Source organism: Lissotriton vulgaris, chromosome 3_1 (genome assembly GCF_964263255.1).
Source record: "Lissotriton vulgaris chromosome 3_1, aLisVul1.2, whole genome shotgun sequence".
Taxonomy (NCBI): Eukaryota; Metazoa; Chordata; class Amphibia; order Caudata; family Salamandridae; genus Lissotriton; species Lissotriton vulgaris.
In genome coordinates, this window is record NC_141689.1 from 1,029,892,048 (window position 1) to 1,029,917,383 (window position 25,336).

General features: G+C 47.3%; 1 protein-coding gene across 2 annotated transcripts in view; it reads right to left on the reverse strand.

The window, feature by feature from the left end:
• The window catches only part of RIC1 (RIC1 partner of RAB6A GEF complex), a 979,735-nt gene that overhangs the window by 431,413 nt on the left and 522,986 nt on the right, over positions 1–25,336 (reverse strand). Inside the window, exons 6-8 of one of the 2 annotated variants that reach the window (XM_086961422.1) lie at positions 25,120–25,253; positions 16,867–16,958; positions 2,915–3,003 (exon numbers count right to left, since the gene is read on the reverse strand). In XM_086961422.1, coding sequence (XP_086817548.1) covers positions 2,915–3,003; positions 16,867–16,958; positions 25,120–25,253 — 315 coding nt within the window. Of the gene's footprint in view, positions 1–2,914; positions 3,004–16,866; positions 16,959–25,119; positions 25,257–25,336 lie in introns of both variants that reach the window. The other variant, XM_086961421.1, reaches the window with a different exon arrangement.

The following is a 25,336-nucleotide window of genomic DNA, read 5'->3' on the forward strand; positions in this document are numbered from 1 at the left end:
CATTTTGGATGCCTTTGTATTTGACGCCTCCAGAACCTTCATCACCTGCGCCACTTTCGGTTTCGGTTTCGGATCCGATGGCGCGTGACCAGTTGGCTTCACTTTCGGTTTCATCAACCGAAGTGATGGTTCCGAAATGTCCGTGACCGGGCCCGGAGGCGGGGACGTAGGACTTATAGTGAGATCTTGGGTAAGGCCCGAAGGCGATCCCTCGACCTGGGCCGTTTGAAGGGGTATAACCCCTGAGTCTGGTTGGGGATGCTCCTCCTCTGAGCTATCCCCCATCGTGGCACAAGCCTGATCGTCGTCCCCTACCTCGTCGGAGACTTCGTCAAAGTCCTCCTCACCCGCGTCGTAGGTCTCCTCATCGTACACGGGACCGGAGTCCGAGTCTTGCGCGTCGTCTTCTACCTCGACAGATTCCTGGAAAATGTCTTCTGGAGGGGGCGCCGCAGCCGATAGTTGAGCCTGGAGTCGATTGGCCCGGCGAATTTTCAGTGTCTTCTTGCTCCGGAATCTCGAACACGCCATGCAGGTGTCCTCGCGGTGATCCGGCGACAAGCAGGTATTGCACACAGGGTGCACGTCGAGGTGCGAATATTTTGAGTGGCACAGCGGACACTTTTTAAATGGAGTCCGCTCCATGGCTAGAGGTGTAATGTAGGCCCGTCCGCGCCGAAGGCACGTGGAAGGGCAGCAAGAGATCGGAGCTGAGAGTCAGAAAGAAAACCCGCACGCAACTATACCGACGCCCAGCCTAAAGACCTTTTGGTCTCGAGTAGAAATAGAACAACTATCGGTTCCGACAGAGGGAACCGAAACACATCCGAACCCAATGGCGGAAAAAAACAATCTGGGGATGGAGGCGATGCCCATGCGCACTGTAGTCCAGGGGAGGAGCCACCTATCTCGTGATACTTCGAAGACTCTTCCAGGACAACAATGTGCAATCATCCGGACCCAACACTAGGTGGCGATCTATGCACAGATATGAATTCAGCAGCCCACATGCCTCGAACCAGTAAATTATTGCGTTTTAAAACATCTAAAACATAAAAGTTTTAATGTAGTCATAGTTTGAGAACATTCTGCTTAAAATAGTTTACTGCCACATTTAATTAATGCGGAGCGCTGACCGAGGGTGACTGCGGTGGGCTACCAGTAGTGCTGTGCTCACCGCAAGGAAGGCAGATTATTAAAGGACATACGACCCGGAAGTGGATCGCAGTATCTTGTGCCTTCCTGGAGGGATGAAAGGGAGAGTGCCCTGGGGCAAGTAATAAACGACGGAGGGCTAATTAAACACACAAAGCAGACCCAGGGATTGAGCAACAAAAGGAAGAGAGACTAAACTGCCTCTGAACAGCGGCTAACGAAAAAGTATGTATGAATATGTGACTCACATGACCGTTTCGTGAACAATACTTTCATTCTGGTCTACTCTGGAGAAAAGCAGTGAGCCTCGAACCATTGACTTTCCTGCCAGCGGACGCCCTTCAGAACGGAGACACCTTGCGGCGTTAAAGCCGCTCAGCGAGGCACTGCGTAATGGTTGACTTTGTGTCACGGAGATGGAAAGGGGCACGCAGTGACACTGTCAGCGTTTATTAACGGCGCGCAGGGCATTAGTGGCTGAAAGTTGAGAGAGAAAAACACCACAGTAAGCGAAACAGAAAGTGTGTTAGTTTTCAGACGAATACTTAATACCGAGTCGTCTCAGTACTAATTGGGCCAGCCAACATTGGTTTAAAATCGTCTTTTTCTTTTACAAAGTAATGAGCAGACGTTGGTTTCTGCTTGTTGATCAACAGACACTGCGACAATAAGAGCTGGCTGGGACCAAAGAATGCAGCAAAATATTGTAGAGGTGCGAGAGTCTCTCAGTTGCCAAAAGGCTGCTTAAACAAGCTCTCTGCATTGCGCGTAGGGGGGCGGGGGAGCGGCTTCCTTTGAAGTCTGATGCCGAGGCATGGTGTGGGATGTGGCTGGCAATGTGCATGTGCCTGGCTCACATGAACTGTATGGAATCTGCAGTTTGAGGAGATTTGCGGAAGCCTTACTATAAATCTCGCCCACCATCCCTACAGGATGGCATAGGCCCGACCTAAAAATCTTGCTGTGTGATTAAGTAAGGCTGTTACAAGTGAACCTAAAAACAAAAATGTGAGGCCATCGCTGTGAGCCACTGTGTGGAAGTTTGTGCTCCCTGTGCCATCTGACTCGCCCATGTAGTTGGTAGCCCTCGCTGTGCGCTGCCCAGTGTGAAAAAAACAGGTCCAGGTCCAGCCTTTCAACATACACTGCTGCATCTGATTAACGTAAGATCCTTGACAGATGTGGTCTTTGTTAATCTGCTCGCGAGTGAGTCAACAAATACCATAGCATGGCCATCCCGCTCTTGGTTCCCACAGAGGGCCTTGCAGTCAAGGTGGGAGCCCGTATGAACAAGGTAAACTCCTTCCACTCCCCTTTAAGGTGTAAAGTATGGTCACTGCCACCAATTCCAGACGTCACAAAGGTTTGCCTTGAAGACCCTGCCCATGGAAGTCACATTCGTCAGAAAACTACACTCATTCTTATCTACCTCCTCAGAGATTCCACTCCAATACATTACCGCATGCGTGGTCAGCCAATCAGATCACAGTGAGCCCACTAGGCATACATGAAAATATTCTCTCATTGGTTCTTACATCACACTTCCTTGGATGAAGAGGATATTTAGTAACGAGAATATCCGTAGGAAGGGTACCCTGCCAGTATTTATCTTAGGGTTCTAAGTTGGACAAAATGTACCTGCAAGATACAGGAATCCAATGCTGGTGCTTCTTCAAATAGACTAATAAAGCACATTTTCATTTTAGTATTCATTGAGTACAATCACTTTTTAGATAACGGTTGTACAAATGCAGCTTACCGGGATATTGTTTTGGTGTTAGCTCCAACTTGTGTGACAGCTGCATGGCTCCTGTAGCATTATCAATCGTATAAACTTGAATTGAACCGCTGAGAAAAGTAACAGAAAAGTGTACAAATGTTAAAAAACCTCTACTGTGTCCGGCATGTGTAGATCTGCCAGCTGGTTCTCGAGCAACCAAACATATTAAACAAAACAGACATAATGGCGAAATAATACGTAGACATTATGTTTTGCACAAAAGATACCCAAGGCTAACCAATTCAAAATGGTCTGTTTAAAGCCTTCAAAAACATTTTAATATCTATTCTGCATGATACCCTTTGAAAGTCCATTTCCAGCATTATTATTTTTTTTTTAAACAAACGTTATTGCCTATTATATGCATCTCAGTCGCTTCTCCATCGTCCTTTCTAGTGGACACCTTACATTCTCAATCTCAATACATCTCGTATGTATCGCAGATACATAATCATTCCAAATTAGTATTGTTCACAACTCTATCATGCCCATTCAATTTATAGTTATAGGATTTTCTATTCAGTGCCCAGGTTCCCTCCCTCCCCAATCCCCCCTAACAAAACAACCGGAATTCAACCCCCCGCACTGCTATTTCCTATTGCCGCCTGATGAGCTCTATTGATCACTTCCACTATTCTTTGTGTCGTGTGTCTGTGTAACTCTGTTGCCTCCTTTCCGGGTCTTTTCCCTCACAGTTAGTGTCCTCGCTTCCGGCACCTGCGCTAGTACCCCCTACTGGTTCTACCTCTGGGGGCTTCCCTGCTGTGATGGTCTCTCAGGGGTGGTGCCCCCAGACTTAGGGTCATCACCCCTCATTTCTTTCAGCAATATCTCCCATGCCTGGGATCTTTCCAACTTGACCACGCCCCTTCTCGCATTTGTGAGCAAGATTCTGCCCTTACACCCGCCCATTTCACTAACTCTTGCTTCCATCTACGGACTCTAGGACCGTGCGGTGCCTTCCGTCTGCTAGTGATTTCTTGATTTGACAGTATGAAGGCGAGGTCCGGAAAAGTTTCTGTGGTCTTAGCATGGGCGTAGGAACTGTGGGGGACGCGGGGCACATATCCCCCCCAGATTTTGGAGTGGGGGGTCGCAGGGGACAAGGGTGGGTCTCCCTTCTGAGAGGGAGATTAGTAGGCCTGTAGCTCACGAAAAAAAGTGCGAGCGGAGCTGCGTGACCTAATGGCCCTGCACTTGACCTGGCACCTCTCCAGTTAGAAAGTAGTTTGTTGACATTTATTTGATGTGCTTCCATGTTGTGCCCTATAGGTAGTGGTGGAGAGGTTGGAATAGGCTAAAAGGCCAAACTTACTAAGCTACATACTTCAAAATTCTACCCTTCATTCACAAACTTCACACATGACTACTAAGCACCGCAGAAGCACTCGAGATCAATTGGCTTTAAGTAGACGATGACATACTTTGCTAGTCAGAAGCAGCTACAAAACACTGCGCAGCCAACCTGATTTTTTAGCTGGATATCCCAGTCATGGTATACCGTCTAGGTTACCTGCCAAGCCTCCAGGTGTACTACGGAGAGGGACAATATTCTGTGCGAACTGTGTAAAAAAGCGGACATTCCTCTCCTCTATTTAGTCTACATCTGCCCAGTCCTCTTAATGGAAAGACAAGCATTTACAATGCAATGGTTTTGCCTTTGTTAAAGTTAGAGCGATTGGCATTGCTCTTGACATTATTTTTATTTATGTTTTTTTTTAACATAAATAAATGGCATTGTCATTTACAATGCCACTAGCTTTATCTCTCGCAAATGACACACACCAACACCCACAGAGAGCCCCCCCAACACACACAAACCCCCCCCCACACACACACCCACACAGAGCCCCCCCACACACAGCCACACAAAGCCCCCCACACACACCCACACAGAGCCCCCCCACACACACACACACACACAGTCAAAATAACGTATTTTTTGGGGGGGTTAGAAATTGGTAGACACCCGCCTGACTCGGGATATGCAAGCAGCTTCAACCATTTGTGAAATAAAATAGTAATGTTTCTCCTGGTATAAATGTTTGATTTTTACTCTTAATTCACTAACAGCAAAAAAGGGCACGAGTGCATGCTTCCTTCCAAACCCCCCCCCCCCCCTTAGTCGGGATGAGTTGCTCACACTTCACATGGGACATGCTTCCTTCCAAACCCCCCCCCCCCTTTAGTCGGGATGAGTTGCTCACACTTCACATGTAGGCCCTTACACCAGTTGTGCACGTTCACTACCATCCACTCCAGAATCGTCATCCTTTTGACACTGCCCCCGCTTTAGGTAGACAGCAAAAACACTTGCCACACCTTTAAACTTTGCCCCTGCAATTATAACCCAGTGACCCGCTGTCTTCCATTCAAGGGCATATTCTGCCCTGGGCCCTTTTCACACGTTGTGCCAATAAAACAGCACAACCCCTCCCTTTCTGAAGACATGCACCCATGCAACAGTGAGAATCCCCCCACCCCCACATGGAAGCAGTATAATCACTCTGGGGCATAGACTCTGGCTTGTGTGGGTGCAAATGGGCGTCACACCTGTGCACCACACATCACTGTATACGCAGCTGTCATTTGTTGGTGCACACCACTTCAAAGACCATCGTGCCACAACCCCCCTTTACTTGAATGTATCAAAACTTTGCAACATTCCCGCGGGTAAAGCTCACAGAAGCGCCGGGCTGTCGCCCACCACGCTTGCACCCCTAATTCCCACAAGACACCCCAAAATAAATACCCTCCCCACATCTTCAATCACGCCCCTACGACCGGGGGTTCTTACCGGCAGCCTCCCCAGGGAGGCGGGTCTCAGCGGCTTCAGCTCGGGCCCGTTGGGGGTGGTGTAAAGGCAGCCCCCCAAAGTCGTCCCCGCGGGTGGCTGTGGGTAGATCTGGGTGAAGTAGGTGCCGGGCCTCAGCTGCGGGCTGGAGAGATCTGGGCCCACGAAGGACAGTACCTTCTGCGGCTGGGCGGAGACAAGCACCCGTCCCGGAGCGGGGGTCACCCCCCGGGGTACCTTCAACATGGCGGGGAGGGGGTACGCGATTAGAAAGATACCCCCCGGGACCGCACCCCTGCAACTAAGTAGCACCCTCCCTACGCAGTCACCCCTACTAAGCCGCGCCCTGCTCCCAGACGTGGCACACTGACATTAAATCAGACACCTACTAGCCTATCCAGCTGATACCCTACAGCAGCGCCCCCAAACTAAACACCAGCACCCCTAGCAATCAGCAACTAGTTTTAACTTCTGCACAGGAGGAGCAGTATGCACGCAATCTTAGCAGGCAGCGGCTCAAACGCACACAAGCAGCACCCCAACATACAGCAGCCCCCTCACTCCAACGCTAGGTTTACCTACTCTTGCAGGACCCCTCGACCCCCACGGACGACACTGAGACTAGGCTCTGAAGCACTGTGCCACGATCCCTACTCCCCCGGCCGGGACCCCCCCTAGCACTGCCCTGGCCGCCCCCCTGATTTTCGCCGCTGGGTCAGACGGGTATTTCCGGAGCTGGGGGGGTCCCGTCGGGGCGGAGGAACACGTAGGTGGCGGTAGAAGGCTCCTACGTGGACAGCCTACTTCCGCCAACTTGCGCCAGCTTCGTAAAATGGACACAAAGAAGAGCTCCACTCAAGCAAATAAGCCATTACTGCCTCTCATGGCTTCTTCCTCCATCTCCAGTAATGCACAGGGGCATAGCAAAACAAAAATTGAGACAGGCACATCAACTGCTTTGCCTCCCACGCTAATTTTCCAACCAACCGATAGTTCACATAGTCCTTGGGATATTTTGAACAGGACAAATAGAATAGCTTTCTTGCTGCCCGGATGAAGGGAGAATAGGGAATCCTCTGAAATACGATTCTATGAATCCATAATCAAGGACCTTATCCTCCAGCACAGTGCCCTGCTGGAAGAGTGGGGGATCCATGTGAGTTCGCCAGTGCCAGAGAAATATCCTCACTTTTTATCCCAGTTCATCCGGGACAACCTTGCCATTACAGGAGCCAGCCAATCTGTGTTAGCAGGTGCAAAAGGTCCACGCATGGACTCGACACAAGTAAAGCAAAACTTAAAAATCACCTTATCCACGACACATGGAACCAGGTGTACCGGCTTACCGTCGTCTGGCAACACAAGTCTTGATTGACTCGCGGTTGCCCTTCACGGACATTCCTAGCACACAGGAGCCAACAGAAAACCTGACCATTCTGCTCAAGAGTAAGATCGCTCTAAATTCATGGAATATTGCATGTGCAAACAAATTCACACTGGACCCCAAGCTAGAAACCTACTTACGTGCATATGACATAATATGCCACCAGAATGCTTGGACTCTTGGTGAAAAACCCTTCCGGGGATACAGACTGGGAGCGGGCGGCGGGAGCCTTCCGCGCCGGGGGAGACTGCGAGCGGGCGGCAGGCGCCTTCCGGGCCTGCGGTGGGGACAGAGAGCGGGCGGCCGGTGCTCTGCGTGGCTGGGCGGGGGAAGGGGCGGGAACGGGGACGGGAGCAAGCAGCGACAGGCTGGGCAGCCCAGACAGAGCGGCAGGTTGGAGAGGCACTTCTCCGGTCTCCCCGCGGGCGCCGCCATAGTGCTTGCCGTCTTCCTCTCCTTCTTCCCCGGGCTGCGGGGGGCGGGCACTTCCGGCCGGCCGCGCTAGGATTGGCCGGCCGGCCAGTCACGGGGCAATGCAATCGGGGAGGAGGAGACTGGAGGCCGGCGACGGAGGAGAAGAGACGCAGTAGTGCCGGCAATGCCGGACCAGACACGGGGGCGTTCCCGGCGTCCCGTGACGTCGGCAAAAGCCAAAGAATGTCGGGAACGCCCCCGTGTCTGGTCCGGCATTGACGGACAGGCCCCTCGTCCAATGGCAAGGCTCCGTTTACGGAGCCAGCCAATCAACGACGAGGGCCGAACCAAGCCACACTATTCTTCTCATCAGGTTTTCGCCTGCGCCGAAAAGATGCGCAGAGCGCATCTTTGGCGAGGCAAAACCTAAAAAAAGGCAACTGTTTAATATAAGGTGTATACGAACTTTCCGGTAAGCGATTTTTCGCTCAATGACCCACGCGTTTGGTGAAATTCCTGATGCTGGCAGGAAAGAAACTAAACGTTTGAGCATGAAACTGTGCCTGTGAATGTGAATTATTTAGCCTGCGATATTTTAAGTTTCTCATATTTATTAAAGCTATAGGATTTTATCAGTTTTAAACTAATTAATCACGCATTGCTGTACACTATTTAAGTTAATGTGTTGTATCTAATCATGCAAATGGTTAAAGTTATGATGCATTAATAAAGAAATGGTCAATTTGCCCCTGCATTGAAGTGAATAGCAGCTCACCATTTAAATACCTATTATTGCTCGTCACGAATTGAGCTAAAAACATATGTAATATGAAATGCTGAGAGAGCCTGCACTAGCTGAACTACAAAGTGATCTTCGCACGAGCCAAACCACTAAGATATATTAAAGAAGGCAACCTCCAATCAGACGAATGCGTTGACTAGATCATTTAACCAAATACTACTTCAACCTTTACACATCATTTACAAATCAGTTAGAGGCAATTGCTTCCACTGGTACCAGAGCACACTATTCACAAGTATACACAATGGCAGCTGGTGACATTTGAAAGTGGTAGGACGTAAAAGGTATGGATGAAGTATAAGAAGCAAGCGAGCCCTACATTTCCTTTTACTTTTGCCATGTCATCATTATTTTGAAAAAAAATGTACCCCATCAAACCCATATGTACAGATTCACAATTATAACCGAAACACTGACCAATGCCCTGTGCGCTCTGCAGAGAGGCCAGGAATTGGATGAGCATCAAGATTTCTTAACACCTTTTTCGCTTGCCGACAGGCACTGTGAAAAACTTGCAGGCCCTCAACCTCCGCTCCAGAGCTCTTAAGTGGAGCGGCGCAAAGTGGAGCGGCGCAGAGTGGAGCGGCGCAGAGTGGAGCGGCGCAGAGTGGAGCGGCGCAGAGTGGAGCGGCGCAGAGTGGAGTGGCGCAGAGTGGAGTGGCGTGGAGTGGCGCAGAGTGGAGTGGCACAGAGTGGAGTGGCGTGGCGCAGAGGAGTGGCGCAGAGTGGAGTGGCGCAGAGTGGAGTGACAATGTTGCATGGAGTAGAGTGGCACAGTGTCAGAGTGCAGTAAAGTGTTGTAAAGTGGAGTAGAGGGTTGCCTCAGTGTAGTGTGTCATGGATGAGTAGTGTCATGGATGAGTAGTGTCATGGATGAGTAGTGTCGTGGAGAAGAGTGTCGTGGAGAAGAGTGTCGTGGAGAAGAGTGTCGTGGAGAAGAGTGTCGTGGAGAAGAGTGTCGTGGAGAAGAGTGTAAAGGAGAAGTGTCGTGGAGAAGAGTGTAAAGGAGAAGAGTTATTAATTTATTTATTTAGGAGTTTTGTATAGCGCTGAAGGTATCAGATCGCTTTACAACATTAGCAGCGGAGAGGTTACATAGTATGGCAGTAGTATAAGCATTGATTCATGACAATTCGAAAGTATAGGCTCCCTTTACAGAAAAATTGGTAGCATAGAAATCACAACAATTAAACAATGGTATATGCATTGACTCGTGAACGACGTCTGTTCGTGGAGGGGGGAGAAATCCAGGGAACGAGGCGCGGGTGAGCGCAGTAGGAGACTTAGGTTTAAGGTGGCTGCGAGTCGTAGTGGTCAGGATTCTGAGCTTGGTCAACAGCTATCCATTTGGGAGAGATCCGTTGAGGAAGAAGTCATTGAGCTGCCTTTTGAATTTTAAGAAGGAGGGGGTAGTCCTGATAGGAACTGGAATGAAGTTGAATATTCTGGGTGCATTTCCTGAGAAGGATCGAGATAGGGTTTTTTTGTTTGCGAGTTTTCGGAAGAATGAGGAGTAGAATGTTTGTGCTCCTAAAGGACCTTGTTTGGGCAGCCTTCTTGAGTTTGGAAGCCAGGTATGCAGGTTTTTCAGTGTGCAGGGCTTTGTGAGTGAGACAGGCTGTTCTGAAATTGGCACGCATTTCGATTGAGCCATTTTAGGTCTCTGAGAGCCAGGGAGATGTGTTCGTATTTCTTGACTCTGGTGACCATTCTGGCTGCCACATTCAGAGTTGATCTGAGTGGAACAAGGTGAGACTTTGCTGTTCCTGTGAGAGTTGCGTTCCCGTTGTCTAGTCAGGACAGCACTAGGGACCGAGTGACTTGTTTGATGTCGTTGGGAGGTATGAAGGGTGTTATTTTATTGAGAAGCTTTAGGTTTAGGAAGGCGCTCTTTACGGTGATCTTGATGTGTTTCGTCATGTCTAATTTTGGGTACAGAGTAATTCCCAGCGACTTTACGGAATCGGCCAGGGTGAGGTTGCAGTTGAGAGCATCAATGGCTTCTAGCCATTCTGTTATTTGGGGGTTCTGCTCCTTGTTGGAAATGAGGAGGATTTCAGTTTTATCTTGGTTGCGTTTCAGGTGATTGAGGGATAGCCAGCGCTAGACTTCTCTTTGAGTGTTATTTAGTCTCTGAATGTCATTGATGGAGGAGATTTCAAGATAGATCTGTGTATCGTCCGCATAGAGGTGGAAGGGGATGTTTTTTTTTTTTTTTAGTAGGGTGGTGAGGGGTTCCATGTATATGTTGAATAGTTGTGGGGAGAGAACGGATCCTTTAGGGACACCCCTGCTTATGGGGATTAGGTCAGACATGTGTTTTTTGATTTTTATTCGTTGGGTGCGGTTCTGCAGGAATGAGGAGAACCACTGTAAGACCACATCAACAAGAGTTGCGTGGAGAAGAGCAGAGGAGTGTGGAGTGGTGTAGAGTGCAGTGAAGTAGAGTGTCAGTGTGGAGTGGCATAGAGTGGAGGGGTGTAAAGTGGAGTACTGGGTCAAGTGCCGTAGAGTAAAGTAAGTAAAGTAGTGCAGAGGAAGTAGCGTGGAGTTAAGTGGTGTAGAGTCAAGTGGTGTAGAGTCAAGTGGTGTAGAGTCAAGTGGTGTAGAGTCAAGTGGCGTAGAGTCAAGTGGCGTAGAGTCAAGTGGCGTAGAGTCAAGTGGCGTAGAGTCAAGTGGCGTAGAGTCAAGTGGCGTAGAGTCAAGTGGCGTAGAGTCAAGTGGCGTAGAGTCAAGTGGCGTAGAGTCAAGTGGCGTAGAGTCAAGTGGCGTAGAGTCAAGTGGCGTAGAGTCAAGAGGCGTAGAGTCAAGTGGCGTAGAGTCAAGTGGCGTAGAGTCAAGTGGCGTAGAGTCAAGTGGCGTAGAGTCAAGTGGCGTAGAGTCAAGTGGCGTAGAGTCAAGTGGCGTAGAGTCAAGTGGCGTAGAGTCAAGCGGCGTAGAGTCAATAAGCGGCGTAGAGTCAATAAGGGGCGTAGAGTTAGGGGCGTAGAGTTAAGCGGGTAGAGTCAAGTGGCGTAGAGTCAAGTGGCGTAGAGTCAAGTGGCGTAGAGTCAAGTGGCGTAGAGTCAAGTGGCGTAGAGTCAAGTGGCGTAGAGTCAAGTGGCGTAGAGTCAAGTGGCGTAGAGTCAAGTGGTATAGAGTCAAGTGGTATAGAGTCAAGTGGTATAGAGTCAAGTGGCATAGAGTCCAAGTGGCTTAGAGTCAATAAGCGGCGCAGAGTTAAGCGGCGCAGAGTTAAGCGGCGCAGAGTTAAGCGGCGCAGAGTTAATCGGCGTAGAGTTAAGTGGCGTAGAGTTAAGTGGCGTAGAGTTAAGTGGCGTAGAGTTAAGTGGCGTAGAGTTAAGTGGCGTAGAGTCAAGTGGTGTAGAGTCAAGTGGTGTAGAGTCAAGTGGTGTAGAGTCAAGTGGCGTAGAGTCAAGTGGCGTAGAGTCAAGTGGCGTAGAGTCAAGTGGCGTAGAGTCAAGTGGCGTAGAGTCAAGTGGCGTAGAGTCAAGTGGCGTAGAGTCAAGTGGCGTAGAGTCAAGTGGCGTAGAGTCAAGTGGCGTAGAGTCAAGTGGCGTAGAGTCAAGTGGCGTAGAGTCAAGAGGCGTAGAGTCAAGTGGCGTAGAGTCAAGTGGCGTAGAGTCAAGTGGCGTAGAGTCAAGTGGCGTAGAGTCAAGTGGCGTAGAGTCAAGTGGCGTAGAGTCAAGTGGCGTAGAGTCAAGTGGCGTAGAGTCAAGCGGCGTAGAGTCAATAAGCGGCGTAGAGTCAATAAGGGGCGTAGAGTTAGGGGCGTAGAGTTAAGCGGGTAGAGTCAAGTGGCGTAGAGTCAAGTGGCGTAGAGTCAAGTGGCGTAGAGTCAAGTGGCGTAGAGTCAAGTGGCGTAGAGTCAAGTGGCGTAGAGTCAAGTGGCGTAGAGTCAAGTGGCGTAGAGTCAAGTGGTATAGAGTCAAGTGGTATAGAGTCAAGTGGTATAGAGTCAAGTGGCATAGAGTCCAAGTGGCTTAGAGTCAATAAGCGGCGCAGAGTTAAGCGGCGCAGAGTTAAGCGGCGCAGAGTTAAGCGGCGCAGAGTTAATCGGCGTAGAGTTAAGTGGCGTAGAGTTAAGTGGCGTAGAGTTAAGTGGCGTAGAGTTAAGTGGCGTAGAGTTAAGTGGCGTAGAGTTAAGTGGCGTAGAGTTAAGCGGCGTAGAGCTAAGCGGCGTAGAGTTAAGCGGCGTAGAGTTAAGCGGCGTAGAGTTAAGCGGCGTAGAGTTAAGCGGCGTAGAGTTAAGCGGCGTAGAGTTAAGCGGCATAGAGTTAAGCGACGTAGAGTTAAGCGGCATAGAGGGGTGTGGTGTAGAGGGGTGTGGCGTAGAGGAGTGCAGCACAGAGTAGAGTGGCGTAGAGTAGAGTGGAGTAAAGTGTTGTAGGGTAGCATAGAAAGGAATGGCGTAGAATAGAGAAGCATGATGCAGAGTGAAGTGGTGTAGAGTGGAATAAAACATCGTAGAGTGGAGCAGCGTACAGGCGCAATGTAGAGTGGCGTACAGCGGCGCAGCGTAAGACCGGCGCAGTGTCAGAGCAGAGAGACCATCAGAGCGGAGAGAGCATCAGAGTTAAGGGAGGGACACAAAGTGGAGGGTGGGACACAGAGTGGAGGGTGGGACACAGAGTGGAGGGTGGGACACAGAGTGGAGGGTGGGACACAGAGTGGAGGGTGGGACACAGAGTGGAGGGTGGGACACAGAGTGGAGGGTAGGACACAGAGTGGAGTAGAGCGGGGTTGCATAGAGTGGAATAAAATTCCCTAGATTGAAGTGGTACAGTGAAGTGGAGTGGAGTGGAGTGTCGTAAAGTGGAGAGGAAATGAGGGCCAGAGAGTAATGTGGAGTGGCATAGAGTGGAGTGGTATAGATTGGGTTGGCATAGAAAGGCGAGTAGTGTGGTACAGTGAAGTAGCATGTCATGGAATGTCAGAGAGGAGTAAAGTGGCATATAATGGTGTAGAGGAACCTGTATAGAGTGTCAGGGTGTTGTAGAGTGGTGTGGCGTAGAGTGGAGGGTCACAGAGAAGAGGGGTGTAGAGTGTTGAGGACTGTCAAAGTAGAGGGCCGTGGAGGGGCAAAAAGAGAAGTAGCATGGAGTGGAGCAGCATAAACTGGGATAGATTAGAGTAAAGTGTTGTAGAGTAGATTGTCGTGGAGCGGCATACAGTCGTAAAGTAGAGTGACGTTGAGTAAAAGAGAGTGGACAAGAGTTGTAGAGTGGCGTAGTCATTGAGTAGAGTGGTGTAGAGTGTAGTAGAAGAGACTGGTGTAGAGTAGCGTACAGTACAGAAGTCGGACGTGGATTACAGTGGAGTGACGTAAAGTGGATTAAAATGTCAGAGTGGAGTCGTGTAGAGTGGAGTAAAATGGCCTAGAGTGTCGTAGAGTGAAGTGACATATTGTGTCAACGAGTGGAGTCGAGTGGCACAGAGTGGAGTCGAGTGGCATAGAGTGGAGTGGAGTCCAGGGGCACAGAGTGGAGTCCAGGGGCACAGAATGGAGTCCAGGGGCACAGAGTGGAGTCCAGGGGCACAGAGTGGAGTCCAGGGGCACAGAGTGGAGTCCAGGGGCACAGAGTGGAGTCCAGGGGCACAGAGTGGAGTCCAGGGGCACAGGGTGGAGTCGAGTGGCGCTGATTGGAGCCAAGTGGCGTCGATTGGAGTTGAGTGGGCCCGAGTGGCATAGAGTGGAGTCGAGTGGCGATGAGTGGCGATGAGTGGAGTGGCGATGAGTGGAGTGGCATAGAGTGGAGTGGCATAGAGTGGAGTGGCATAGAGTGGAGTGGCATAGAGTGGTGTTGAGTGGCACAGAGTGGAGTCAAGTGGCGCTGAGTGGCATAGAGTGCCGTCAGGTGGCGTTGAGTAGAGTGGCATGTAGTGGCGCAGAGTGATGTCGAGTGCCACAGAGTGGCGTCGAGTGGCACAGAGTGGTGTCGAGTGGCACAGAGTGGCGTCAAGAGGCACAGAGTGGCGTCAAGAGGCACAGAGTGGCACATAGTGGAGTAGAGTGGAACAGAGTGGAGTCGAATGGCACAGAGTGGAGTCGAGTGTCACAGAGTGGCAGAGTGGAATGGCAGAACGGAGTCAATTCAATTCAAAAGTGCTTTATTCGAGTAATTACTCATAAAAGCAGACAAACAAACACATAATAAAATACAATTAAATTACAGAGTCAGCATGACTTTAAGCACAATACACGTTAAAAAGGAAGTTATAAAACAGATTTCATCAAGTTATAACCATCAAGGTGCAAAGTTCATATTATAAAATCATACACAATTAAAAATTAATTTAAGTATATTTTCGTCAGATAGACACCAGGCATGGGAACAGAGAATAGATAAACTAGCAGTCTCAGAACGGAGTCTTGTAGAGCAGAGTATCAGAGCTTAGTCTTGCAGAGCGGAGTTTTGCAGACCAAAGTAGTCTTGCAGAGCGGAGTCTTGCAGAGCGAAGTCTTGCAGAGCGAAGTCTTGCAGAGCGAAGTCTTGCAGAGCGAAGTCTTGCAGAGCGAAGTCTTGCAGAGCGGAGTCTTGCAGAGCGGAGTCTTGCAGAGAGGAGTCTTGCAGAGAGGAGTCTTGCAGAGCAGGGTGTCAGAGCGGAGTGTCAGAGCGGAGTGTTATACAGAAGAGTGGCGTAGAGAAGAGTGGCGTAGACAAGAGTGGCGTGATCTAGTGACATGGTGTATAGTGGAGTGACGTAGAGGGGAGTGGCATAGAGTGAAGTATGCATGGCGTGTTGGCGCACTGCCATTACAGACAACACATTTTCAAATGAAATGACCTTTAAATTTGCACATTACAGTTTTACTGATAAAACTATACTGTGCATACACCATAATGTGTAGAAATGGCATCACCTAGTGGATTGATTTGCTTTGACCGTAATAAAATATATGTTTCCACCAGACTTTAGAATTACAAAAAAATGGGTTTCATTTGTGGTTTCCTAATTCTGATATATTCTGAAATAGTTTTCCAGTTTTCCAGTTCGTTTTCAGACATTTAAATTGTGTTGTGCCAGGAAAAACCCTTTCTTTTCCCACACCAAATACCGAACAAGACTGTTGCATAAATCCGTTCACTTTGAAGTCAGAGAAAGAAAAGTAAACCCTAAACTACCTCAGAAGACCGAGCTTGATATTTGACCTCTGTCTTTGAATGCACAACAATTGTGACAAGATAAGAACAACATTTAAAGGTCTGTTTACAAAAGGCGAGCACTGGTGGAAGAATACAAGTAGCGAGTCAGAGAGGTGGTAAACCAGCTATGCTCCACTAGAGGGGCAAAGACATGCTGGACTGCCTAAAACAAAGAAGACGGCAGATAGAAAGGAAACAATTTGGTTAACAAACCACAAAGCAATGCGTGGAATTGCATTCCCACAGAAGCTTTCAAGATGTCCCAAAGAAGTCTTTTCAGCGCTGACTGGTAGGCTTCGAGCTAAAAAGCACTCTGACAAGAAACCACCGAAATCTTCTTTCATATGTACCAAAAGCACTTTTACGAAAAGGTCTACAGAAATTCTTCCAATTACCGTACCCTAAATCCTCTACTACATTCTGTTAAGCAACATAGGTCTCACTTTGCCAAAATCCCACTAATACATCATTTTCAAAACAATTTTCAGCACTTGTTAATGCAAATGTAGAATCTAAAGAGGAAATATGATTTAATGGAATGTTCATACAAAGTAAAGTATTGGGAGTGCACCATTCAATATGATGAACACAACATTTTGCTAAAAATAAAACATTTTTTGTCTACAATGTCACTATTTACTAGTGTACATACAAGTGGTCAACTCAATTAAAGAATTTAACTGGCGTATAGTTTACCTGGGACAATATTAGCCATTTTCACAAGGGATCTGAATTATAAACAATGTAACACATATGTTTAGTAAATGGCTAGAACACCTAGGTTACTATCATTGAACATATAGATAAATGAAACCTATAAATTGCCTATAAAATAATATATTCATTGATTTAAACAATTTAATTCTGAGATTCTAAAAGAGACTCACTTCTTCGGGACTGGCAGTCAATAAAACATCTTATGTTGCACTCTTCATTGTCAGAGGTTTTATAGTCTTTTCACTAGGCATAGTTCACAATGTAATTAATTATTCTTGGAAACTTGTCTTCCCAGTTAAATAAAGCTTTAATGTTTAAAAAGTAAGAAACAATTATGGCAGTAACAGTATCAACTCATCTCCTTATTCCAAATTTTACAAGTATAATCCATGTAAATTAGACCTATAAATTGTCTTCGACTTGGACATAACTGGAACAGTTTTCACATCACTACAGTAAGATGTCTCCTACCCCACTGTAATTAAAATTTTTGATCTGGAAACAGTTCTGAGCTAATAAAGAAGTGCATGAAACAGCAGTTTTTTTAATACATACACGGTGATAAGAAAATACAAATTTGTCAAGAACTGAGAAGCAGACATCAGCCCTACTATCAAATTCACCAACCAGCATAGGAAATTGTCTTTTTGTAGAAAATGATTCATAACTTACTTAGCACATCCAAATGCCATCAGCCGGTATTTGTTGTTCACTGCCACGCAAGTACCATCAACAACATCCTGCGCCCATACGCCACGAAGATGCTACAAGAAAAAAATTTGCAAAATTTTGAAAAAGGAGCATAATGTTTTCGTTTTGGCTTTATTACTTATTGGACAAAAGGAAAGTAGGTGTTTCGGGATATACAGTTTAGAAAAATTAATTTCTATGTAGATAGTCTCATGTGTTCGTATCGGCTTCCTGCCTACCTTCTATCATTTCCCTGGAAGACATGTGATATCTGAACATAGCTTTCAAGTCTTGGAAGTTGGAGGCCTAAGACGGGAGAGTCCAGGACACTGAGGTGACACTGCCTATGTGGGGACTGTAAGTCACAGAAAGGCTAGCAATTGTTAGATCAGCTAGGGCATGCAGAGTCTGATGAATTACATGAATAAACGGTTTAGGGGCTTGTTGATTTCCCTTGTGCTTCATCTTTCTGTATGCATAATTAGAATATTAATGTATACGGCAGTTGCTGCAATGACAAGACAAGTGGGGTTCCAGGTTCAGACTTTCCATTCCACATAAAGTGAGCTGGGTGTTCCCACTAGCCAGCCATGCCAAGCAATTTGACAAAGTAGATGGCTAGTGCAAGTCCCTCTCGAAACATTGACCCATAAAAAAAGCAAATCTGAAGCTGACCAATAAAACGGCTGAAATTAGTCACCTTACAGAATACATATAGTATCATGATTAGATGACAAGCACAAGTCTCAAAACAGTGGCTGCACGTGAAAAGTCTTGCCAATGTTGGAACATGGTACAACAGTGCTTAAAAAGGTGTATTATATACTAGCAAAGATTCCAGCAAATTGTAGTCTTATCAAAACATGAACCCATCACATTCATACCTGCTTAGAAGATACAAGACCTGCAAAATGCCAGAAAAATCAACAGCTGATTCAATATCAAGAGTTCCATACAGTAGCTGGGATGAGGCTCAGAGAAGAGTAACAGATTATGCGGCTTGGACGGTGAAGGATCCAACAAGGGATAAACAAGGGCCTTGAACTTTCACACAATTAACTTCAACATCTGGGCAGTTTTATGGTGAGTGGGTAAAAATCAAATGGAAAATCTTACACTTAGGCCCAAAATAGCTTCTTTCGAACTGTAAACAACATTGAGTTCTGATGGCAAGGCACAGCCTGCTCCACTAATCAATAGTGGGGCAACTTTGGACCTACCCAGCATTTAGATTGAAATCATAGTCAAGGCACCATTCAGTTAATTACTGTGGCTTGCTTTCATATTTTCTTTATTCTGGGAAAACAATAGTATGCCTGCTGATCTGAGCTGTAGGATGCCCCAGTTATTTTTTATCCCCATATCTCTTGGCAGAAGACAATGTAATCTGTCGGAATTTGTGAGCTGTATTCAACAAAGTGGTAGTGAACTCCAAAAATATTTCGGATAAGATACCCATGCTTTGGCATCAGACAAGTAGAAATCTAATGAGCGCAGGAAAATAAATTCATATATTTATCTGGAACACCTGAAATATTCGTAGAGACAAGACTTTTAAAGACAAAATACTTGGCACCAACATTCACTGGCCAACTTACTGGCATGGTCAGGTTTTTTTTTTTTAATCCAATTTAAGGAACATTTTCATGCTAAAACATTGATTAGTCTTGAGTTAGTATATTTCTTTCCATGTAGCAAAATGTTTTAAAGTAAGATGCCAGACCCACATTGCATTCATGCCATCATCAAACTGGGCAGCTCAACAACACTTCCAAAACTAACTTTATGACCTGCAGCAGGGGTTTAAATCAAACTTGGATAATAAACAGGCAAAATAAATTCTGTTTGAAGAAGAAAAACAAAGCAATAGGTGTAAAAAAGAGTCATTATCCCGGACCAGATTACTGTTTGGAAAACAAATACTAACGAAAAGAGAGGCAGCAGTTCACCAACTATTTTTGCCAATTTAATGTCCACTTATACATTGATTTCTCCCCTAACCCACTGCAAAAAACTGTCTACAGACCACTGTATTTCATATTCACCTTTGTGACTGGTTGAGATGTGTGAAACAGTATTTTTCTGTATGCAATGCAATATAGAAAAGGAATGTAAAACCACAGCAAGACCTCAATATGCTTGTTTAGCAATGCCATTTTCAATGGCCCGCTATTGGCGCAGATTAGGACTCGTGGATTTGTACCCACAATCTGTATGCACATCTGTATGCTGATCAAGTAAATATTTATGACATCTTGTTTGCCAAATTACTATGCTCTCAGAAAGCACAGGTTTGCTGCTGACTCATGAGGAGAACGACTGCCTACACAGTGGCATTTCAAACTCGCAAAACAGCAAAGTAAAAAGGTTTTATGAAACAAATTACCAAAGAGCCTTAGGAGGTCAGTAAAAGAGCCCACACATTAGCATGCCTGCTGAAGTGATCTGTGTACAGCTCACTGTTGCAGTTTAAAAGACAGAGGATGAAGCTACACATGCTAAAACCCCATAAGGGACCAGTAACAAAACAGTAGCATGCGTTGCCACCTTATTCTATAGCAGGACTAGAGGTAAGAAACAGGCACATCTTTCAGTCATCATTAATGGCCATCATCAAGGTTCTCTCCAGTACAAATGGAAGAAAAGGCGTAGTAGTTGACTGGTTTACATTCAGCTTATCATCAGCTTCTTTGTGTTTCTCTATAGCATTAATGAATTCATACGTATTCAAAAGGGATCAATATATCATTATATACCTTGACAGCATGATTTGCATGTCACAGGATAGCAACACTTAGAGGGATCACATATGTCTGGCTTGGAGAATCTATGATTTGTCGTAAATGTTGACAAGTCTTCTCTGGATCCCAGGCAACTAAGGGGAGTTCTTGTGCTTTTCAAAAGACACAGTGTACACCACATTCTTCCTTTCGACTTCTGAAATATAATTATCTGAAGGTAACTTAATCAGAACCTCCTGAGAAAGAGGACATTTCTCATGGAGTTGGCCAGGGAAGACGATCTATTAGAATCCTCTGCCCAGACCAACTTTCTGGGACCCCTAAACCACAGAGCTTTGCAATGCTAGAAAATTATGTATCTTTTCAAAGGTCTGAGATACTCATTGGGTCTGTCAGTGTAGATGTGAGTGCTTAATTTGAGTGGTTTCCAGTGCTAAGCACTAACACTTAATCATCAACACCGGTGCTTTTCATGAACACCAGTTAAGGACACATTCATTACGGGGAGATTAAGTGATATGCCCAGAGGCCCATCCGCTCCTCACTTTCATTGTTAGTAGTTGGTTCTATTTTAGGCAGCACTAACAGGAGAAATGGGCTGGTGCAAGCTGCCTCCTGACGAGAGCCTGGCACTTATTATTTTTTTTTTAACAAGTTAACCACTGGCAGGACTCCAATGGTAGTTAAACCACATGGAAGCATGGAGTGCCAGAGGAATATTTTGGGAAAGTGCCCTACCTGATAATCAAGTCAAATGCCACCAGGTCAGGATTGGCATAAAGATGTGGAAATGTAGCCACTGGCACATAGGATCCGGGGGCAGCCAGGGCTGCATATCAGTAGCTTCACCTTTTAGTGGGATCTTTTGAAATGAAGTCTATTGCTAGAGACTGGGCCCAAAACTGCATTCTACTTCTCATGCCCAACATTTCAGCAATGAGGTACATGCCATCATTCTCTATATAAAAAGTACATTCTGAGTAGGCTGGAGTTTCCACTTTCTCCGTGACAGGAGCAATTGGATGCTTCACATAGAAGTGTGCCTGTCCTTCATGGCCAAATGGTGCATTGTGTCGCTGACTTTCTTGCTTCTCCATTAAATCACCAGCAGGTTAACTGCAGGCTGGATGGACCCTATGGTCAATTTAATACATGCTTACCTGCAAAGCAGGCCACCTGAAACAAGCAATGAGTTTCCTACTTTTGTAGGGATATACTGTGTGTTCATGTGGGTTAGGTGACAGATGGCTTCTTTGGTTCGGATTACTTCATATTTGAACTGCATAAATGTAGGTTTTAACTGGAGCTTTTGTAGCATTTTCCAATAGTACTTCCCTAATTCATAAACAACTGAGCAGCCTCATTCTTTGTTGGAAGGGGTCAGCTTGAACTTGGTAGATGGAGGGTTTTGGGTCGAAATGGGAAATACCAGGCTTTTTAGGAGGGGCTACTTTCTTCTGCCAGGTGTCTCGGCTCAACCACAAAGAGGAGATATGCTGTGGTTTAGAATGACACAGGGGATAGCCATACTGTTGTCTGAAGAGGGGGGTAGGATTATATTGCAGTGAGTGGTAGACATCCTAAATTTCCTTTTGCAACTCATAATCGGCAAACCATATAAGTTAATGATGTCTTTACATCAGCCACTGCAGTGGGACAGGTACGGGGGTGGGGTGCATCTAATGGACGATAAATAGTTTGTCTCCAAGTTATTTCAAGGGATAAACCAGGCAAATCCTTCCAGGGGTAGCAGGTCTTAAATGTGGTCATAAACACAGTTCTTAAATTGTTCAGGGTGTGAATGAACATCTTTTTTTTCTAGAAAGGCCGCCTGTGTAGCTAAATGTCCGATTTCCTGTAGGAGTGTTGGACATCAGACTTATGGCCCTCGTAGGAGAGCAGCGCACCTAAGAAGGGGTTCAAGGTTGATATTTCAAGAGAACCAAGGCAGATATGTCTGTGTTTTTACCCAAGTGTCAATGTAAATACTAAACTTTGTGTGATAGTAAAAAGATCCAATGAGAGAGCTTCGAGCTAAAAATCATAATTTAATTTTCATCTCCTTCATGAAAACATTTGCTCCAGTATCTTCACTGACTCTGGCTATGTGGGAGATGCAGGAAGCCGACGTAGAAACACACATTCAGATTAGAGAAACATTCAGGACATGGAGTTGAGGCCTATAAGGCATTCTTGCCAGCAGCAAAAATGAAGGATATCCTGAAAAAACACACTGGTTGACCATTCAGGAGAGTCTGGAGTTTAAGGGTTAAGATATTTTACAGTAAGCTCTCTCATAGAGATAGGATGGAGGCATATGGTTTAAAAGAGCACAGCTCTTGACTCCCATCTTTCCCTAGAATGCAGATTTTCCTAGCTATTGAATCAATCAATCAACCAATCAATCAATCAATCAATCAAGCATTTGTATAGCGCGCTACTCACCCGGAGGGTCTCAAGGCGCTTGGGGGAGGGGGGTCCTCTACTGCTCGAACAGCCAGGTCTTGAGTTGCTTCCTGAAGGAGAGGTGGTCCTGGGTCAGGCGGAGGTGGATCGGGAGGGAGCTCCACGTCTTGGCCGCCAGGTAGGAGAAGGATCTTCCTCCCGTTGTGGCTCTTCGGATGCGGGGAGCGGCGGCGAGGGCGTGGTTGGTCGATCGAAGCTGGCAGGTGGGAGTGTAGAAGGTCAGGCGGTCGTTGAGGTATCTGGGGCCTTGGTTGTGGAGAGCTTTGTGTGCGTGGGTGAGGAGTCGGAACGTGATTCTCTTGCTAACGGGGAGCCAGTGCAGGTCTCTCAAGTGTCCAGTGATGTGTCTGTGTCGGGGGATGTCCATGTTGAGTCATGCTGAGGCGTTCTGGATGCGCTGGAGTCTTTTCTGTAGTTTGGCTGTGGTTCCGGCGTAGAGGGAATTGCCGTAGTCCAGTCGGCTGGTGACAAGGGCCTGGATTAGCGTCTTCCTGGTTTCGGTGGGGATCCACCGGAAGATATTACGAAGCATGCATAGGATGTTGAAGCATGACGAGGAGACGGCGTTGACTTGTCTGGTCATCGAGAGGGAGGAATCCAGGATGAAGCCCAGGTTGCGTGTGTGGCCCGTTGGTTTGGGTGCGTTGCCCAGGGCAGGGGGCCACCAGGAGTCTTACCAGGCGGAGCATGATGATCCCAGGATGAGGACTTCCGTCTTATCTGAGTTCAGTTTCAGGCGGCTGTTCGTCATCCACTCGGCTATGTCTTTCATCCCTTCGTGTAGGTTGGTTCTGGCGGTTGCGGGGTCGTTGGTGAGGGAGAGGATCAGCTGGGTGTCGTCGGCATAGGAGATGATGTTGAGGTTGTGTTGGCGAGCGATGGCCGCGAGGGGGCTCATGTAGATGTTGAACAGCGTGGGGCTGAGGGAAGATCCTTGTGGTACGCCGCAGATGACTTCGGTGGCCTCGGATCTGAACGGGGGGAGGTGGACTCTCAGGGTTCTTCCGGCGAGGAAGGAGACGATCCACTCCAGTGCCTTCTCCTGGATTCCGATGTTGTTCAGGCGCTGCACAAGGGTGCGGTGGCAGACCGTGTCGAACGCTGCAGAGAGGTCCAGGAGGATGAGGGCCGCTGTTTCCCCGTTGTCGAGCAGGGCTCGGATGTCGTCGGTGGCTGCGATGAGGGCGGTCTCGGTGCTGTGGTTGGCCCGGAAGCCGGACTGCGAGTGGTCGAGGGATCCGTTCGTCTCGAGGAAGGCGGCCAGCTGTCTGTTGACGGTCTTCTCGATGACTTTGGCAGGAAAAGGAAGGAGCGAGATGGGTCGGTAGTTCTTGAGGTCGGTAGGGTCCGCTGATGGTTTCTTCAGTATGGCACTGAGTTCGGCGTGTTTCCAGCTCTCTGGGAAGGTGGCGGTGTCGAAGGAGGCGTTGATGATGTCCCGGAGGTGGGGTGCGATGACGGAGTCGGCCTTGTTGAAGATGTGGTGAGGGCAGGGGTCGGTTGGTGATCCGGAGTGGATGGAGTTCATCGTGCGGATCGTGTCTTCGGTGTTGACCGGGGTCCAGGCGCCCAGGGTGGTGGTGGGGGGCGTTGGTTCGGTCGTAGGGTGCGTCAGCTGAGTGCTGAGACTGTTGTGTATGTCTGCGATCTTGCTGTAGAAGAACGAGGCGAGCGAGTTGCAGAGGTCTTGCGAGGGAGTGATGTCGTTGTTCCCGGCGCTGGGGTTCGAGAGCTCTTTGACGATGTTGAAGAGTTCCTTGCTGTTGTGGGCGTTGTTGTCCAGTTGTTCCTTGAATGCGGTTTTCTTGGTGATGTAGATCAGCTGGTGGTGTTTTCGGGTGGCGTTCTTGAGGGTGGTCATGTTGTCTGTAGTCGGGTCTCTGCGCCAGGCTTTCTCGAGGGTCCGGCAGTTCTTCTTGGAGCTCTTGAGTTCGTCGGTGAACCAGGATGCTTCCTTGCTGCCGGGTCTGGCGGGGGGGGTTCTTCAGAGGAGCGAGGTAGTCTGCGCAGTTGGTGATCCACCTTGTGAGGTTGTTGGCGGCTTGGTTGGGGTTTGTTGAGCTGGCGGGAGGGTTCTGGTTCAGGGATGTGGTGAGTTGGTCGGTGGTGGTCTTGTTCCAGCTTCTGCGGGGAACCTGTTGCGGGTGGTGGTGAGTGGTGGTCCTACTGAAGCTGAAGTGGACGCAGCTGTGGTCTGTCCAGTGGAGTCCGGTGGTGTGGCTGAAGGAGATGTCCTTGCTGGAGGAGAAGACGGGGCATTGAAGAATACTTAGTTCTATTTCAGATGGACTCATGCCACCCTTCAATTAAAGAGTAATCTCAAATATTCTGGCCATGATGTTTTAATGTTGTCCGAATTATTGATTTTATGTTGCCCACTTCCTGCGGTTTTGGAAAAGGCAGCAGTATGTTTGGTGTTCAGACTGCTTGCTGTCAGAAGTACTGACAGTCAATGGTGATGGCTTTAAATAGGCAATGCAAGATATGAAAAACTGAGCTTCAGTGTGCTTAATAGAAATCAGAATTTGTTTCAGGATAGGTTGAAAAATGTACGTTCTCTACTTTATAAGAATATACTTCTTCAAGCAAAGAGGCTCAGAATGAAAGTAAAGTGATGTGGGTTGAGAACTGAGAATTACAGTCCCTGAATTAAATTAATGTTGAGGGTTTCTTCTCCGTCCTGCCTTTCGTTTATCCTAAACCCTCTATTTCTATTAGGCAGGCCAAGAGATGGAAGGGAGAAGAAGAGGGGACTGCACATGTGAACAAAATAGAAATCAACTGAGCAATGCTTAGATAAAAGTGGGACTGCATTTACAATTAACACATATATCGTACAGCAGCTGATTAAAATAATATTTGAATTTATTAAAGGTTAGTCTCAGCCTTCAAGATCAATAAAAGGTGTATCAGAGTTTGGTAATATGGGCACCTCTTGTTTACAGTGCGGAAAAGAATCAGGAATACTTAAAACAAGTCATTACTATGACACTAAAGGAAGCCATACAACGAGTAATAGAAGTTGTACCTCAGCAGTGAACGGGCTGGATACTGGTGTAATGAAACCAACTCGGCCATCGTTAAACACCACTGCAAACCCATCAAGTGTCACGCAGTATTCCATTTCTCGAATGAACACATCTTCAAAGTCAATGAATGAACCTGCTGAGAAAAGAAGGTGTCATGAACAAGTTTCAGGCTTGGATACAAATTAAACCTCATGCAGTCTCTGCTGCTCTGTTGAA